At 45.5% G+C, this 15,276-nt stretch overlaps 1 protein-coding gene across 4 annotated transcripts; it reads right to left on the reverse strand.

The window, feature by feature from the left end:
* Positions 1-3,396: 3,396 nt before the first annotated feature.
* LOC101613820 (zinc finger protein with KRAB and SCAN domains 7) lies at positions 3,397-14,868 on the reverse strand. Of its 4 annotated transcripts, none has more exons than XM_045136488.1 (6): positions 14,733-14,868; positions 12,217-12,751; positions 9,152-9,308; positions 7,640-7,713; positions 7,267-7,378; positions 3,397-5,981 (listed from the first exon to the last, which is right to left on the reverse strand). In XM_045136488.1, exons 2-6 carry the CDS (start codon positions 12,628-12,630, stop codon positions 4,531-4,533), a joined length of 2,208 nt encoding a protein of 735 aa, XP_044992423.1. In that variant the 5' UTR covers positions 12,631-12,751; positions 14,733-14,868; the 3' UTR covers positions 3,397-4,530. The 4 variants fall into 4 exon arrangements, with proteins under 4 accessions (XP_044992423.1, XP_044992424.1, XP_044992422.1 ...); XM_045136489.1 differs by having other exon boundaries at positions 14,631-14,751; XM_045136487.1 differs by lacking the exon at positions 14,733-14,868 and adding an exon at positions 14,264-14,546.
* Positions 14,869-15,276: the final 408 nt, after the last annotated feature.

A 15,276-nucleotide genomic window follows, 5' to 3' on the forward strand; every position in this document is an offset into this window, starting at 1 on the left:
TCCTCACTGGTGCCACGGCCAGGGTCGGACTGGAGCTGGGGTCCTCCAAGAGCCAGGCTGGTGGGCCTCGGGGACCTAGGCGGCCGGCGGCGGGGTCGGTAGGCACAGCCGTGTCACCGCCAAGCGCTCGGGGACTAAGGGGCCCGCGGCCTCGGGGCGGCAGCAGCTGGGCACGGCCTGGCTTCCCTCGCTCCGGAAGCCCCGGCCCGCAGCCCTCTCGGCGCCCGGCGCGCGTCCGAACAAAGCGGTCGGGGATGTGCGCGGGCGACATGCAGGTCTCCGCCCGCCGCGGGCCTCCCACAGCCGGTCCAGCCCCAGCGCTGGGCTCCCGGCCACGCCTCCCTGGCTGGCTGAGTGGGCGAGCGGGTGGGTGCAGAGCCAATCAGAAGAGAGCCCTGGAAGGGGAAGAGCCGATCAGCTAGGGCACAGAGCCGCTTTCCTCCGCAGACCATGCCTTTCAGCTGCAAAGCCCGAGTGGAGCCGTTTGGCAGCGCATGAAAACTAACTTTTCTTTTTCTTCTTTTTCAAGGTAGGGTTTTGCTCTAACAAAGACTGACCTGGAATTCACTCTGTAGTCTCAGGCTGGCCTCGACCTCACTGCGATCCTCCTGCCTCTGTTTCTCACATGCTGGGATTAAAGGCATGCGCCACCACGCCTAGCTGATTTCACTTTTTTTTTTTTTTTGCACTTTGTGATGTTATTTTCAAAAAATTAATTTTAACTAAATTTTTTGTATCTTAGTAGTAAAGCCATCCATGACACCAAAAACAAAGAGAAAGAAAATATGTATTAGTAGGTGCCTACTATGCCACTGTTGAACTGGAAGGTCCACCTCATTCACTATAATGTCAAAGTTTCAGTTGAGTGTAAAATATATACCCTGGGGCTGGAGGGATGGCTTAGCAGTTAAGGCATTTGCCTGCAAAGGACACAGGTTCGACTCCCCAGGACCCACGTTAGCCAAATGCACAAGAGGGCACACAGGTCTGGAGTTCTTTTGCAGTGGCTGGAGGCCCTGGAATGCCCATTCTCTCTCTCCCTCCTCTATCAAATAAGTAAATAAGTAAACAAAAATACACACACACACAGATATTGGTCAAGGAGGCCCCTGAGGCATTCAAAACAATACAGGCTTTTGCCAATACTCTTGATTGCCCATAAGGAGCTACATGGTAAGGCCTGTTGCGAAGGCATGACAGAGTGGTTGCAGAGCACTGGAAAATCAGGCTGGAACTGAGCTGGAAGCCTCTTTCCTGCTGGCTCTCATTGTGCTGGGAAGTGCTTTGCAGGTTGCTGGGGAGGGGGAAATCATCAACAGTGGACCCAGAGCGACATAAATGACTAGGCAAGATGTGCCCATTAGTGCAATATTGGCATGACTACTTACAAGGCAAACCAAATGTCCTACAATTAGATTTGTGGCCCACTCCATAGGAAGGAATTCATACATAGTGCAGTAAAGGTCATAGACCTGAATGGGAAACTACTACTGTTGTTTGGCTAAAGAGGCATGTTGTGCCCATCAAATTGCAGATTAGTACTGCTCTCACCTTTGTCAGAGAAACTCATATTTACAGATGGAGGTGACTACTGGGGAGGCTCAAAATCCATCAAGGTGCTGGGAATAACTGATGCTTCAGCGCTCAGTACTGAGAAGTGCGCGCACACACACACACACACACACACACACACCCTCCAAGGCTCAGGGAACACTGCAGAAGTGGGGATGGGAAGAATGTAAGAGGCAGAAGACGAGGCACAGTGCTTTGGAACACCGTTTTCTGGACATGAAGTGAGTGGTCGTTACATTCATGACCTCACAAAAATGTCATTACTTACATAAGATCTGCCCATCAACATTATGTCATGTACATAATGAACAACAACAACAAAAACCCAAATCATCAAAATAGAAAAGGACCCACTTAAAGTTGTCCTGTGACCTCTACCTGCACATCATGGCATGTGTGTATATGCACATGAATATAGAAACAGTGCATACACGGAATACTGTCTTTTAGAAAAGCTAAGCCAAGCTGGGTGTGGTAGCACACACCTTTAATTGCAGCACTTGGGAGGCAAAGGTAGGAAGATCCCTACCCTATGAATTCAAGGCCACCCTGAGACTACATAGTGAATTCCAGGTCAGCCTGGGCTAGAGTGAGACCCTACCTTGAAAAACCAAAGGCTCTTTAAACTTAAAATATCTTCCCACCAGGCTACATATCTGACACTGCCCTTCTACCCCTCACCTTCTGCCATACTGCTAATTCTCTCATGCTGTCAAAAAAGCAGCTTGGGGCAGGGAAGGAGGAGTTGTCACCAGAGGTAAAGGTCCTCTAGCACTGGGGACCTACGGGAAAGCTGTTTCAGCTCATGACAAATGTATAACAGGAGAGGAAATCCTAGGTGACTTGTTGCTTGTATCTTTGGGATATAAAAGGCCAAGATTCAAGATACAGTGTCCAACTTAATCTTAACATAGTAGATATAGAAAGGGCTCGTGGATAAAGAAAAACATTATCATACTTTCCAAAAAAACTAATCCACATAAATTACAATGTTCTAAGAAAGCTGGGTAGATTTTCAGCTATTTGTACTACAGTAATGAAGTTCCATGAGCCTTTGTTGTCAGAGTTCACTCAGCAAATTCAGAACTGGAGTCAGTGTGGAACATAGCACACATCTCAGTGTAACACAACTGTCCAAGCCAATACAGAAATATCTACCCATATACACACATATACAGCATCTAGAGATTGATCAACCAAGAGTAAGATTGCTTTACTAGGAGTACATATAGAAAATATCAATTGGACATTGTATGTTACATCCCACGGGATACAACTTTAGAAGCTTTGGGAAGAGGAAAGAATCTGGACTTGATTTAGGGTTGATTTGCAAGTGGAGATTTGAAAATTTACCAAAGAGTACATACAAGGTGCAGTGTATATGCTGAAAAAATATAATCACAGACAGCCTACAAGTTGTTGTGAAGATATACACCCACATCAAGAAGAATTTACAACAGTTAGCAGCTATTCCTGGAAGCACCATCTATTCAAAGCACTGAGGTATATTAACAACAAAGCAGCTGAAGAACATCCTTAAAAATGATGGAGAGGTTGGAGTGGTTAAGGTGATTGCCTTTGAAGCTCAAGAACTCATGTCTGAATCTCCAGGTCCCATGTAAGCCAGATGCAGTTACAGAAGCGTGTAATGGTCACACATGCGCATAAGGGGGCACAGGCACCTGAAATTCATTACAGCTGCTGAAGGCCTTGGCATGCCCATTCTCTTTCTCTTGCTGTCTCTTTCTCTATCTCTTAAAAAAAAAAAATAAAGAGATGGAATGCCAGGCATGGTGGCACACGCCTTTTATCTGAGCACTCGGGAGGTAGCGGTAGAAAGATCACCGTGAGTTCGAGGCCACCCTAAGACTACATAGTGAATTTCAGGTCAGCCTGGGTTATAGTGAAATCCTACCTTGAAAAACAAAACAAAAACAAAAATGAGATGGAGTTTGAAGACAATGAGGGAATACAAATCAAACAAATTTTTAAAAAGTTTTCTAGGTAGGGAACATACATGTAAACCACACATTGGAGTAAATGTGAGCAAACTGGATAAGGAGGCTCATGCCTATCTTCCCAGCACTCAGGAGGCTGCATAGGATCATCATGACCTTGAGGCAATCCTGGGTCTACAGAAGTTGTTCTAGGTCAGCTTGGGTACAGACCTTGCTTAAAAAAAAAAAAAGTTGAGAGCAAGTCAAGAGGTAGGAAAAAAATCAGTCTTGAGTCTTGTATTGCATCTCTGTGTAAAGATATTCAGAAGTTAGAAGGTACAATCTCTTTAGCTGGGTGTGGTGGCACACGCCTTTAATCCCAGCACTTGGGAAGCAGAGGTAGGAGGCTTGCCATGAGTTCAAGGCCACCCTGAGATGACAGAGTTAATTCCAGGTCAGCCTGGACCAGAGTGAGACCCTACCTCGAAAAACAACAACAACAACAACAAAAACCAAACAACAACAGAAGGTACAATCTCTCTATGTGAAAATGACTGATTGTGGAATGCAAAACTAAGCAATACAATAGATTTCAAGACAGTTTAAAAAATAAAAACAGCTGGGCGTGGTGGTGCATACCTTTAATCCCAGCACTTGGGAGGCAGAGGTAGGAGAGGATCACCGTGGGTTTGAGGCCTCCCTGAGATACATAGAGAATTCCAGGTCAGCCTGAGCTGAAGTGAAACCCTACCTCAAGGGGCGGGGTGGGGGGGAAGGAAAGTGAAAACTAGAATAAAATGTGTGGTCTCCACTTTCTCCCCACTGGGAAGGGACTGCACTAAGTTTGACATCTTAGTAACCCAGTGAAAAGCACTAAGCAATGGTCAAATTTGATTACTTGTTCAGAGGAGATGGCTCAGTGGTTAAAGGAGCTTCCTTAATTATTGGTTCAAAGAGACTAAGGCAAGCATCTGACTTGTAACAAAGCTCAACTCAGAATTCTGTCTCCAAGAACCATACCTTATGATACAGACTGAAGCAAAGTTGAGGGCTTTTCCCCACTATGAGTTCGCTGGTGGTGGTTAAAAGTGGAACGCTGACTAAAGGCTTTCCCACACTCAGTACATTCATAAGGCTTCTCCCCAGTATGAACTCTGTGGTGTACAATAAGCTGTGAACTGTCACTAAATGCTTTTCCACAATTTTTGCATTTATAGGGCTTTTCACCAGTATGGGTTCTCTGATGAACCATAAGGCTAGAGCTGTAACTGAACACTTTCCCACACTCATTACATTCATAGGGCTTCTCACCAGTGTGAATTCTCTGGTGTATAATGAGGTGAGAGTTTTGATTGAAGGATTTGCCACACTCATTGCATTTATAGGGCTTTTCACCAGTGTGAAGCCTCTGATGCCGAATAAGGCATTTACTCAGGCTGAAAGCCTTACCACACTCACTACATTCAAAAGGCTTTTCTCCAGTATGAATTCGTTCATGGTCAACAAGCTGGGAGTTCTGATGGAAGGCTTTCCCACATTCATTACATTTGTATGGTTTGTGCCCAGTGTGGAGGCTCTGATGTCGTAGAAGACACTTACTCCTACTAAAGGACTTGCCACACTCAATACACTCATAAGGCTTCTCCCCATTGTGGATTCTCTGATGATCAATGAGAGTTCTGTTGGAACAGAAGGCTTTTCCACATTCATTACATTTGTAGGGTTTCTTATCAGTGTGAAGGACCTGATGTTGGATAGGACTTGTGCTCTGAATGAACACTTCTCCACAATTACTGCATTGCCAAGGTTTCTGCTCAGTATGGGTTCTCTGGTGGTCTGTAAGTTGGGAACCGTGAGTAAAAGCTTTTGAACATTCACTACATTTATAAGGTTTCTGTCCATTATGGAGTCTCTGGTTCTGAAAGAGAAGAGAGCTCTGTCGATAGGTCTTCCCACATTCACTGTGTTCATAAGGATTTTCTCCCCTGTGAATTCTGAGATGTACAACCAGCTGAGAGGTCTCCTGGAAAGTCTTACCACATTCATTACACTCACAGGGTTTCTCTGCACTGTGAATTCTTTGGTGGCTAATGGGATGTGAACTCTGGTTAAATATTTGGCCACATTCATCACACTGATAGAAGTTCTTTGTCTTTGGAACACCCTGATATTCAACAGGGCTAGAGGACAAATTTGGATGTTCCTCCATACCCTTGTATTCCTCATACTTGTCTATTGTAGAATTGTTCTTATCCTCCCCTGTAATTTCCAAAAATTCACTTTCTGGCCCACTCCTTTTTACACTGGAGGGCTGTCCTTCCAGCTGTGCTAAAGCATCTTCACACACAAGTTCAGCTTCTGGTCCAGCAGCAGCCACTCCAAAGAGGCCCTCTGAGGACTTGCCAGATGAATCTGATCCTTCAGAAATGTCCTGCTGTGGAGTAATCTCAGAATTTTCCATCCTGTTCTTATCTAATGCCAAAAGAAACAAGAAAACAAATTTACTCATTGCTTGCTTTGCTGTGGAAAATGGAATCATCAAGAGCCTAAGGTAGCTGAAAATGTCACATATGGTTAGAGAATGAGACAACACTGCAAAGGGGGCAGGAAATATGACATACCTTGATTGTATATTTAGGGATAGAAAATCAAACAGAAGAAATATGGTCAGTAGAGGAAAATGAGAAAGAGTTATCAGGACAGAGGAACACTGGGCCAGCACCACCTAGGTGGAGGGGTGATCAGAAAGTGAGTGCCTAGGGTAGGCAGCACAGTGCCTTCTACCTGAAGCACTATGATGCTGTCTCGTTAGAGAAAGGTACTAGTACTCTACACTCTTTTCCACTCTTTTCCAAACATGACATTGCATGCTTACATACTTCCCAGAAGAGATGATGGAAGAGTGAGCGCTGCTTCAAAAAAAAAAAAAAAAGCTGTGTGTGACTTTAATCCCAACACTTGGGAGGCAGAGGTAGGAGTATTGCTGTATGTTTGAGGCCAGGCTGGGACTACAAAGTGAGTTCCAGGTCAGCCTATGCTACAATGAGTGAGACCCTACCTCAAAAAAAACCAAAATATAAAAATAAATAAATAAATAAAATAAAAACCAAAAAAATAAAAAGCTTAAAATTAAAAATTCAAGTAGGAAAAAAAAAAATTCAAGTAGGGCTGGAGACATGGCTTAGCAGTTAAGGTGTCTGCCTACAAAACAAAAGGATCCAGTTTGAATCTTCAGGACCCACATAAGCCAGATGCACAAGGGAATGCACGCATCTGTGGTTCGTTTGCAGTGGCTGGAGGCCCTGGCATGCCCATTCTTTCTCTCTCTCTCTCTCTCTCTCTGCCTTTTTCTTACTCTCAAATAAATAAATAAATAAAATATATTAAAAATTCATGTAAATAAATAAAGCCTGAGTTCACTCCTTAGCACCACATAAACAAGGCATGATGCAGCATGCTTGAAATCCTAGCATTAGGAAGGTGAGACAGCATGGATTACATGAAAGCCTGTCTAAAAACTTTTAGATAGGGCTGGAAAGTTGTCTGTAAAGCCAAAGGACCCAAGTTTGATTCCCCAGGGCCACATAAGCCAGATGCACAAGGTGGCACACGTATCTAGTTTGTATGTAGTGGCTGAAAGCACTGATGTACCCATTCTATCTGCCTCTTTTTTCAAACAGATAAAAAATAAAATGCATATAAAACCAGACAGACAGAGTGAGTGCAGACTGTGGTTACTGGGGAAGAGAATCATTACCCAATATGGCGATGCTGTGATTTTGTGGCATCATGTTCTGGAATAAGACTTTCTCCTTCAGTTTCAAGCCTTTCCACCTTTTCTGCATACAGTCCATATTCACTGCAGTCTCCTGAAATGACAAGTTTCTACTGCTCAGGAACAGTTCCATCCAGAAAGGCGGAGTCCTCAGAGATAAAGGGGCAAGGCAAAGGAACTGGGACAACATACGGGAAATGACAAGCCCATGGCTAGGAGTCGTCTAGAAACTAGTAGCAGAGAGCTGGTTCCAGGGAAAGCCTTAGGCAGAAGCCAAAGGAGCTATATCAGATGGGCAGAATCTGGAGGTAGTCTCCAGGCATGAGAATCAGAACAAACATAGTGCCACATTCACCTGAAGCCTGGTCATCTGATGCACAGTGGCCACTGCTTGGTCTTCTGGGTCATCCACTTGGGGAAGAGCAGCAGCTGGGTTTGGGAAGAGAGCTCTGAGTGAGTCAAGGCCTGCCCTTGGCTCCACAAGTCTATGTGCCAAGGAGGAGATTTGGAAATCCAGAAATCTCCTCATACACTGACTCTTCCTATAGACCTCATCCCAAGTATGCTGGAAAGTTCCCTGGAGGGCATAAGAGGTGGCATCTAGTCAAACCAAGATTTGGGGATTCCTCTCAGCACTCTCTTTAAACTTGTCTGAAGGAAGATCTACTTAGCAAGGCATGGTAGTGCAGTCTTCAAACAGAGGACTCAGGAGGCACAGGTAGGAGGACCACTGAGAGTTCAAAGCCATGCTGAGACCACAGTGAATTCCAGGTCAGCCTGGGCTAGAGTGAAACTCTACTTTGAAGACAGAGAAAGGGAGAAAAAGGGGCTGGAGAGATTGCCTAGAGGTTAAGGCACTTGCCTGCGAAACCTAAGGACCCAGGTTTGATTCCCCAGAACCTGTGTAAGCCAGATACACAAGGTGACGCATGTGCACAAGGTGGCCAATGTGTGTGGAGTTTAACTGTACTGGTTAGAGTCCCTGGTAAGCCAATTCATTCTCTCTCTCTCTCTCTCTCTCTCTCTCTCTCTCGTAAAAAACAATAAAGCCTTCATTTAGTTTTTACTATAAAATATCCTGTTACTTCCTCAAGTGTCCTGCCCCTGTTCTATCTCTCAATGATCTTGTCTTTTTACAGAGGTTACCTTCCACAATGTCTGCATCATGGCTGTGGTTCATCATGCATATGTATCTTTTCTGTTGTTTGTTATTTTTAAGGTATTTTTATGTATTTATTTGCAAGCAGAGATGGATTGAGAGAAGAGACACAGACAGAGAATAGGCAGGCACAGGCTTCCAGCTGCTGCAAGCGAACTCCAGATGCATGTGCCACTTTTGAGCATTTGGCTTTATGAGGGTACTCTAGAATGGAACATGGGTCTTTAGGGTTTGCAAGCAAGTTCCTTGACCACTAACTCATCCTTCCAGCCCATGTTTTTTTTTGTTTTGTTTTGTTTTTTCTCACTCTATAACCTAGGCTGGTCTGGAATTTTACTCTGTAGTTCCAGGCTGACCACAAGCTCATAGCACTCCTTGCAGTCCAGGGGCCCCCTGCGTGTGGAGATTCTAGATGTGATCCACATTTTATGGCTAAGAGGCTGCTGCTACTCACATATACGGTGAGTCTTGCCACCTAAATACAATTCTTTCAAGAAGTCACAGAATAGTTGTCTCTGGTGCTCAGAAGTATATTTCCTGATATGTACTTGACATGCATAATTGGAAAATAAACAAAAGGAATAGACATGGTCACTGAGGAAGGAGACCAGCTACCAAGGTAAGATCTCAGTGGAGTGCAAGACTGGCCAATGGAAGATGACTCCAGGGAGAAAAATGACCTGATGACAGAAATGGAGAGATAGGTACCAAAGTATGCATTGGGGAGGTGATGTGTCCTTGAGTTTTGAGGCTCCACATGGGCTTCAGGGGTTAAGCTCCCACTGGGGCATGAAGAGCCCTTTGTTGCACCCAGAGCTGTCTTCTCCTTCAAATGAGCTTCCTGTTCCTGTGCTGGGGCTGAAACCTAGATAAAAGGAAACAGAATTGGGTTTAAAGAGCATCTTCGATGGTGGGAAACCCAAACCATTTAGAAGCTCACTTGCTCTTGCATGTACGTAACAAACATGAGATGAAAATAACTTCTGAAATAAATAATGCTGGACTTGCTCTATTTGGCTACATTTATTGAAATGTTAAGGGATAGTCTCTCTCTCTCTTTTTTTTTTTTGGTTTTTCAAGGTAGGGCCTCACTCTAGCTTAGGCTGACCTGGAATTCACTATGCAGTCTCAGGGTGGCCTTGAACTCACAGCGATCCTCCTACCTTTGCCTCCTGGTGCTGGGATTAAAGGTGTGAGCCACCACACCAGCAGATGTTCTCTTTTAATATGTATCTCAATAGCAATGGTTCACTGGTAGAACCAGGATATTAACTGGAGGTGTTTTTTTTTTTTAATATTTAATTATTTATCTGAGAGTGACAGAATGAGGCAGAGAGAGAGAGAGAGAATATGGGGACATTAGGGCCCCTAGCCACTGTAAATGAACTCCAGATGCATATGCCACCTTGTATATCTAGCTTTACATGGATACTGGGGAACCGATCATGGGTCCTTAGGTTTTGCAGGCAAGTGCCTTAACTGCTAAGCCATCTCTCTAGCCTTTGTTTTGTCTTTTTACCTTTAATTTTGTTGTTGCTATTATTACTTTGGTTTTTTGAGGTAGAGTCTCACTCTAGCCCAGGTTGACCTGGAATTCACTCTGTATTCTCAGGCTGGCCTCAAACTCACAGCACTCTTCCTACCTCTGCCTCTTGAGTGCTGGGATTAAAGGCATGTACCACCATGCCCGGCTCTTATGTTTTATTATTATTTTTTAATATTTTACTTTGGGGCTGGCGAGATGGCTTAGCAGTTATGGCATTTGCCTACAAAGCCAAAGGACCTTGGTTCAATTCCCTAGGACCCACGTAAGACAGATGCATAAAGTAGCATATGTGTCTGGAGTTTGTTTGTAGTGGCTGGAGGCCCTGGTGCACCCATTTATCTCCTCTCTCCCTCTCCCTCTCTCTGAAATAAATAAAAACTAAAAAAAAAAAAAAACAAAAAACAATTATTTGAGAGAGGAGGCAGATACACAGAGAGAAAAATGGGTATGCCAGGGACTCTAGCCACTGCATACCAACTCCAGACACATGCATCACCTTGTACATCTGCCTTATGTGGGTACGGGGGAATCAAACCTGGGTCCTTAGGCTTCACAGGCAAGCTGCTAAGCCAGCTCTTCAGCCCATTTTGTCTTTATGTATCTCAGGCTGGCCTTGAACTCATTATGCATTTGAGGTTAACCCTGAACAAAAGATCTTCCTGTCTCTACCTCCCACAGGCTGGGATGACAGGCCTATACCACCATGCCTGGTTTATGGAGTACTAGGGACTGAACCCAGGGATGCATGAATGTTAGGCAAATGCTCTACCAACTGAGCCAACCCCACAGCCCCTAGATGATTATTATAAATGGAGTAACAGCTCTTCAATGTAGCAGTTATGGGTATGGGCAGAAGGTAGAACTTACCTGCACTGTGATACCTAACTTGGTGATTCAACAACAATTAATCTCTGGTACAGTTTGATTTATTATCTAGGACTCAGGAACCTAATTTTCTTTCCTTCAAGCATGAAAACCTCATTCCAAACTGGGTGTGGTGGTGCACGCCTTTAATCCCAGCACTCAGGAGGCAGAGGTAACCAGGCCACCCTGAGACTACAGAGTGAATTCCAGGTCAGCCTAGGCTAGAGTGAGATCCTACCTCAAAAAACAAACTCATTATAGTTCTCATTCCAAAATGATGTTCCAGAGAATTGAGAGTGGCTTCAAACTTAAAGGCTACAAATTCCTCATCCCCACCCTTGGTAGTAATCTTGTGGTCAGGCAACAGGGATGATGTCTCATCCTGGATGAGTCATCAGCCTCTCTGTGCACACCTCATTTGTCAAGAGGAGATAAATAGTACACTGGCTACTTTGTAAGCCTCCTATCAGCTAAAATAAGAAACAAAATACAAAAGCATTTTTTCAATCTGTATCATTTGGGAGCCCAGCAGGGATTATCCAGCCCTAACGTACACACACATCCATGCTCTTCCTGTGGCAACATGAGCAATCATCTATAAGTATCTGCTTCCTGTTTGTATTTCAGAAAGACAGCACTGGACTGTAGTAGCAGTGTAGGAAACGGAGTATTAGACTCCTTTCACTAGAGCCAATGGTGTTCAGCTGCCCTGCCTGTCAACTGTTGAGCCATTCTCTTGGGCTGTGACTATTAACTTCTGCAGGACCCCTTGGACAAGAACACTGAGACTTTTAGCCTTCAGCAACACAAAGTGAGAAAAAGAAATCCTCCTTCCACTAAATGGAAAAGTGTCTTAATAAACAGCATTCTAAACACATTAGCCATGTATCAGTGCCATGGATGGGTCTAGCCACCCTAAGCCCTGTGGTCAACAAGTTCATGTGTGCTTGCTTGTTTACACAGAGGAAATGATGTGTGTGCTGCTTAGTGCTGGGGAAACTCATGCCATCATCAAAAACATGCTTGATGGGATTTGTACTTTTTTTTTGGATTGTTGAGGTAAGGTCTTGCTCTAGCCCAGTCAGACCTGGAATTTACTATGTTGTCTCAGGCTGACCTCGAACTCACAGTGATCCTCCTACCTCTGCCTCCCAAGTGCTGGGATTAAAGGTGTGAGCCACCCTGCCCAGCATGCATTTTTGTTTATGGATTGGGGTACAAAACTATTTCCCTTCTAGCCACAGAACAAACTTGGGAATCCCAAAGGCCAACAATCCTGAGATGTGAGGAACAGAGCATACCTATCCTAAGGTTAGCCCAAATGCTAGAGGATGGTTCTAGATGTATCACATCAATTGCTTACCTCTCCTGGTCCACTGAGATGTCGATGGAAATCCTCCACCATGGCCACAGCCTCCTCACCACTCTTGGGGTGATGAAGCTGTACCCAGGTCTGAAGCTCCCTAGGCAGGATGCTCAGGAACTGCTCTAGCACCAGCAGCTCCAGGATCTGCTCCTTGGAATGGACCTCTGGCATCAGCCACCAGTGGCAGAGCTCCCTCAGCCTGCTCAGTGCCTCCTGAGGCCCAGACATCTCATGGTAACATAACTGCCTGAAGTGCAGCCGGAAGATTTCACAGACAGGAGGGTGGTTCTTCTGGAGACGGAAACCCTGTCCCCAGGTCTGGCTTCCTGGCTCCTGCTTCACAGTCAGGTGCACCCCTTGCTTCTGGAACACAGCACTCCTGGGGATGAGGCCTAAAGTTCTGCCTTCCATGGTAATTACTACTCTGAATAGAAGCTAATTCCAGCTGCAGTGGGTACAATTCAAATAATGGTCTGTAGTTCAGATCTCAGGAGCTGTTTTTCATAGTAGGGAGAAGTGAAGGAACTGTTGCCTACAGAAAGATGGAGAGAACAATCAAGAGTCTCTGCAGTACTCAGCCCAGGCTGATGACAGATTCTGCAGTTAAAAAGTGAAGCTTCACACACACACAAAAAACCAACTAGAACAATGTATCCAAGTGACTTCCTTTCAACTTTCCATGGCTCCAATCACCTATAGGATGAAACCTAAATGCCTAAGTTTTGCATTCACCTTTCACAATCTAGTCTTAGACCTGTTTCAGTCAATCCTCACAATTTTCCCAAGCATACAAATTAGAAAGACAGCACTGGTCACCAATGTAGGCTATGCAAGTCCTGGTAGTCCATAAGATACAAATGAAAGTACTAGCTTCTATTTAACATTACAACACACACTGAAGCTCACACAAATTGTTGGGGTGTATGCTCAAAACTCTTCTACAGGGGCACTGGAGAGACAGCTCAGGGGTTAAAGGAGCTGGCTTGCAAAGCCTGTGACCCAGGTTTGATTCCCTGTTACCCATGTAAAGCCAGATGGACAAAGTGGTGCATGCATCTAGAGTTTGTTTGTAGCAAGAGGCCCCAGTGTGCTCATGTTCTCTCTTTGCTTGCACATAAATTAAAAAAAAAAAATTTAAAAACCTCTTCTACTGGTAGAGGTTTGAGACTAACATTCTAGAAACATGGGGAAAAGCCTCACACTTTCCTGTTGGGACTTTCTTTTTTTTTTCTCTTTTGGTTTTTCAAGGTAAGGTCTCATTCTAGCCCAGGCTGACCTGGAATTTACTATGTACTCTCAGGGTGGCCTTGAACTCATGGTGATCCTCCTACCTCTGCCTCCAGAGTGCTGGGATTAAAGGCCTGCACCAGCACATCCAGCTCTTTTTTCTTTTCTTTTCTCTCTCTCTCTTTTTTTTTTTTTTTTTTTTTCCGAGGTAGGGTCTCACTCTGGTCCAAGCTGACCTGGAATTAACTCTGTCATCTCAGGGTGGCCTTGAACTCATGGCAATCCTCCTACCTTTGCCTCCCAAGTGCTGGGATTAAAGGCATGCGCCACCACGCCCGGCTTCTTCTTCTTTTTTTTTTTTTTTTTTGAGGTAGGGTTTCACTCTAGCTCAGGCTGACCTGGAATTCACTATGTAGTCTCCGGGTGGCCTCAAACTCATGGCAATTCTCCTACTTCTGCCTCCAGAGTGCTGGGCTTTTCTTGCTTTTTGTAAGATAACAAACTCTTCCTCATCTACCAAGATCCAGAAGAAATACCATTTTCTCTTCAAGAAATTCTTGACGGCCTAGGTCTGGTGAGATTATCTGTCATTATAGCACTGTTTTCTAACTATTTTATACACAACTCACTAGTCATGCCTTCCAAACTGGTTGAGGGCCACCAAAGAGGAAACGGGGGTGGGGTAGGGGAGGGGGAGGAGTCCCTCTTTTCTACACCTCCCAAAGCCTCTCTGCCCTCTCCACGCTCATCAGTCGTAATTGTCTCAGTGATCGCACAGGACATTTTCTACTCAAAGTTCTGCCAGATCACTTCTCACCTCTAATTGCAGTTTACACTGATAGATGTCTTTCTTTCTGGGACGACTCAAAAGGCTGGTTTCTAGTCGTGTGTGTGTGTGTGTGTGTGTGTGTGTGTGTGCGCGCGCGCGCGTGTACACATGACACATAGGGGCACTGATGTGGTAAACAAATGAATGTGGTTAATTTAGTTGACAGTTGGGGGAAACACTTATCCAGGTTATCCATGCTATTTAAAAATCAGCACCTGAGTGTAGTGGTGACTCCTAATCCCTATGCACTGGGGATCCCTGGGTTAGCAGTCTTCTCTGAGCCTCAGTTTCGTTAAAAAAAAAAAAAGTGTGTGTGTGGGGGGATGTATCTGTGAACTCTATCCCGAAATCTCACACAGAAGGTGGCGCGGGCTGTCCTCTTGCCCCTCCTGCCCCAGCGCTCAGCCGCGCATCTCGAGCAGGTTTTTGCGCTTTGCACTCTTGGGGTCCGACTCACTTCGGGCGCTCGGGCTTCCCCTTCCGGCCTCCGCAGGTCTCCCTGGACGCGTCCGCCGCAGCACCGCCACCCAGCTCCGCCGAGAGACCCCAGGCCGCCCGAGCGGCCGCCCGACGCCCAGGGCGCGAGGACCGAGACACAATGGCGGGCCAGGCGCCGCGAGCCCCACTTCCGGCCCGTCTGCCACGCCGGAAGTCTCGGTGGGCCGGCGCGCCGCGCTGCCAGGCCGCGGGGCGGGAGGCTCCGGTCCTGGGTCCTCGGCCCCTGCGGAGCTGGGCGCCTGAGAGGGAACCTCCCTAGGAACTTACTAGGTAGGCATTCGGATTTCTGGGGACGTCACTGCAGAGACAAAAAAGTTAAAAATAAAAAAGATTCTTCACTCTTTTGGAACCTGGCCCGCTACCCTTCGATGTCTTATACAATTAGAGCTTGTTTGTCTTGGTTTGTTTTGAGGCAGAATCTCACTGTAGAAAGGCAGGCCTGGAACTCGCTCTGTAGCCCAGGCTGGCCTTAAGTTCATGGTGATCCTCCTATCTCAGCCTCC

This window comes from Jaculus jaculus, chromosome 17 (genome assembly GCF_020740685.1).
Source record: "Jaculus jaculus isolate mJacJac1 chromosome 17, mJacJac1.mat.Y.cur, whole genome shotgun sequence".
Classification (NCBI taxonomy): domain Eukaryota; kingdom Metazoa; phylum Chordata; class Mammalia; order Rodentia; family Dipodidae; genus Jaculus; species Jaculus jaculus.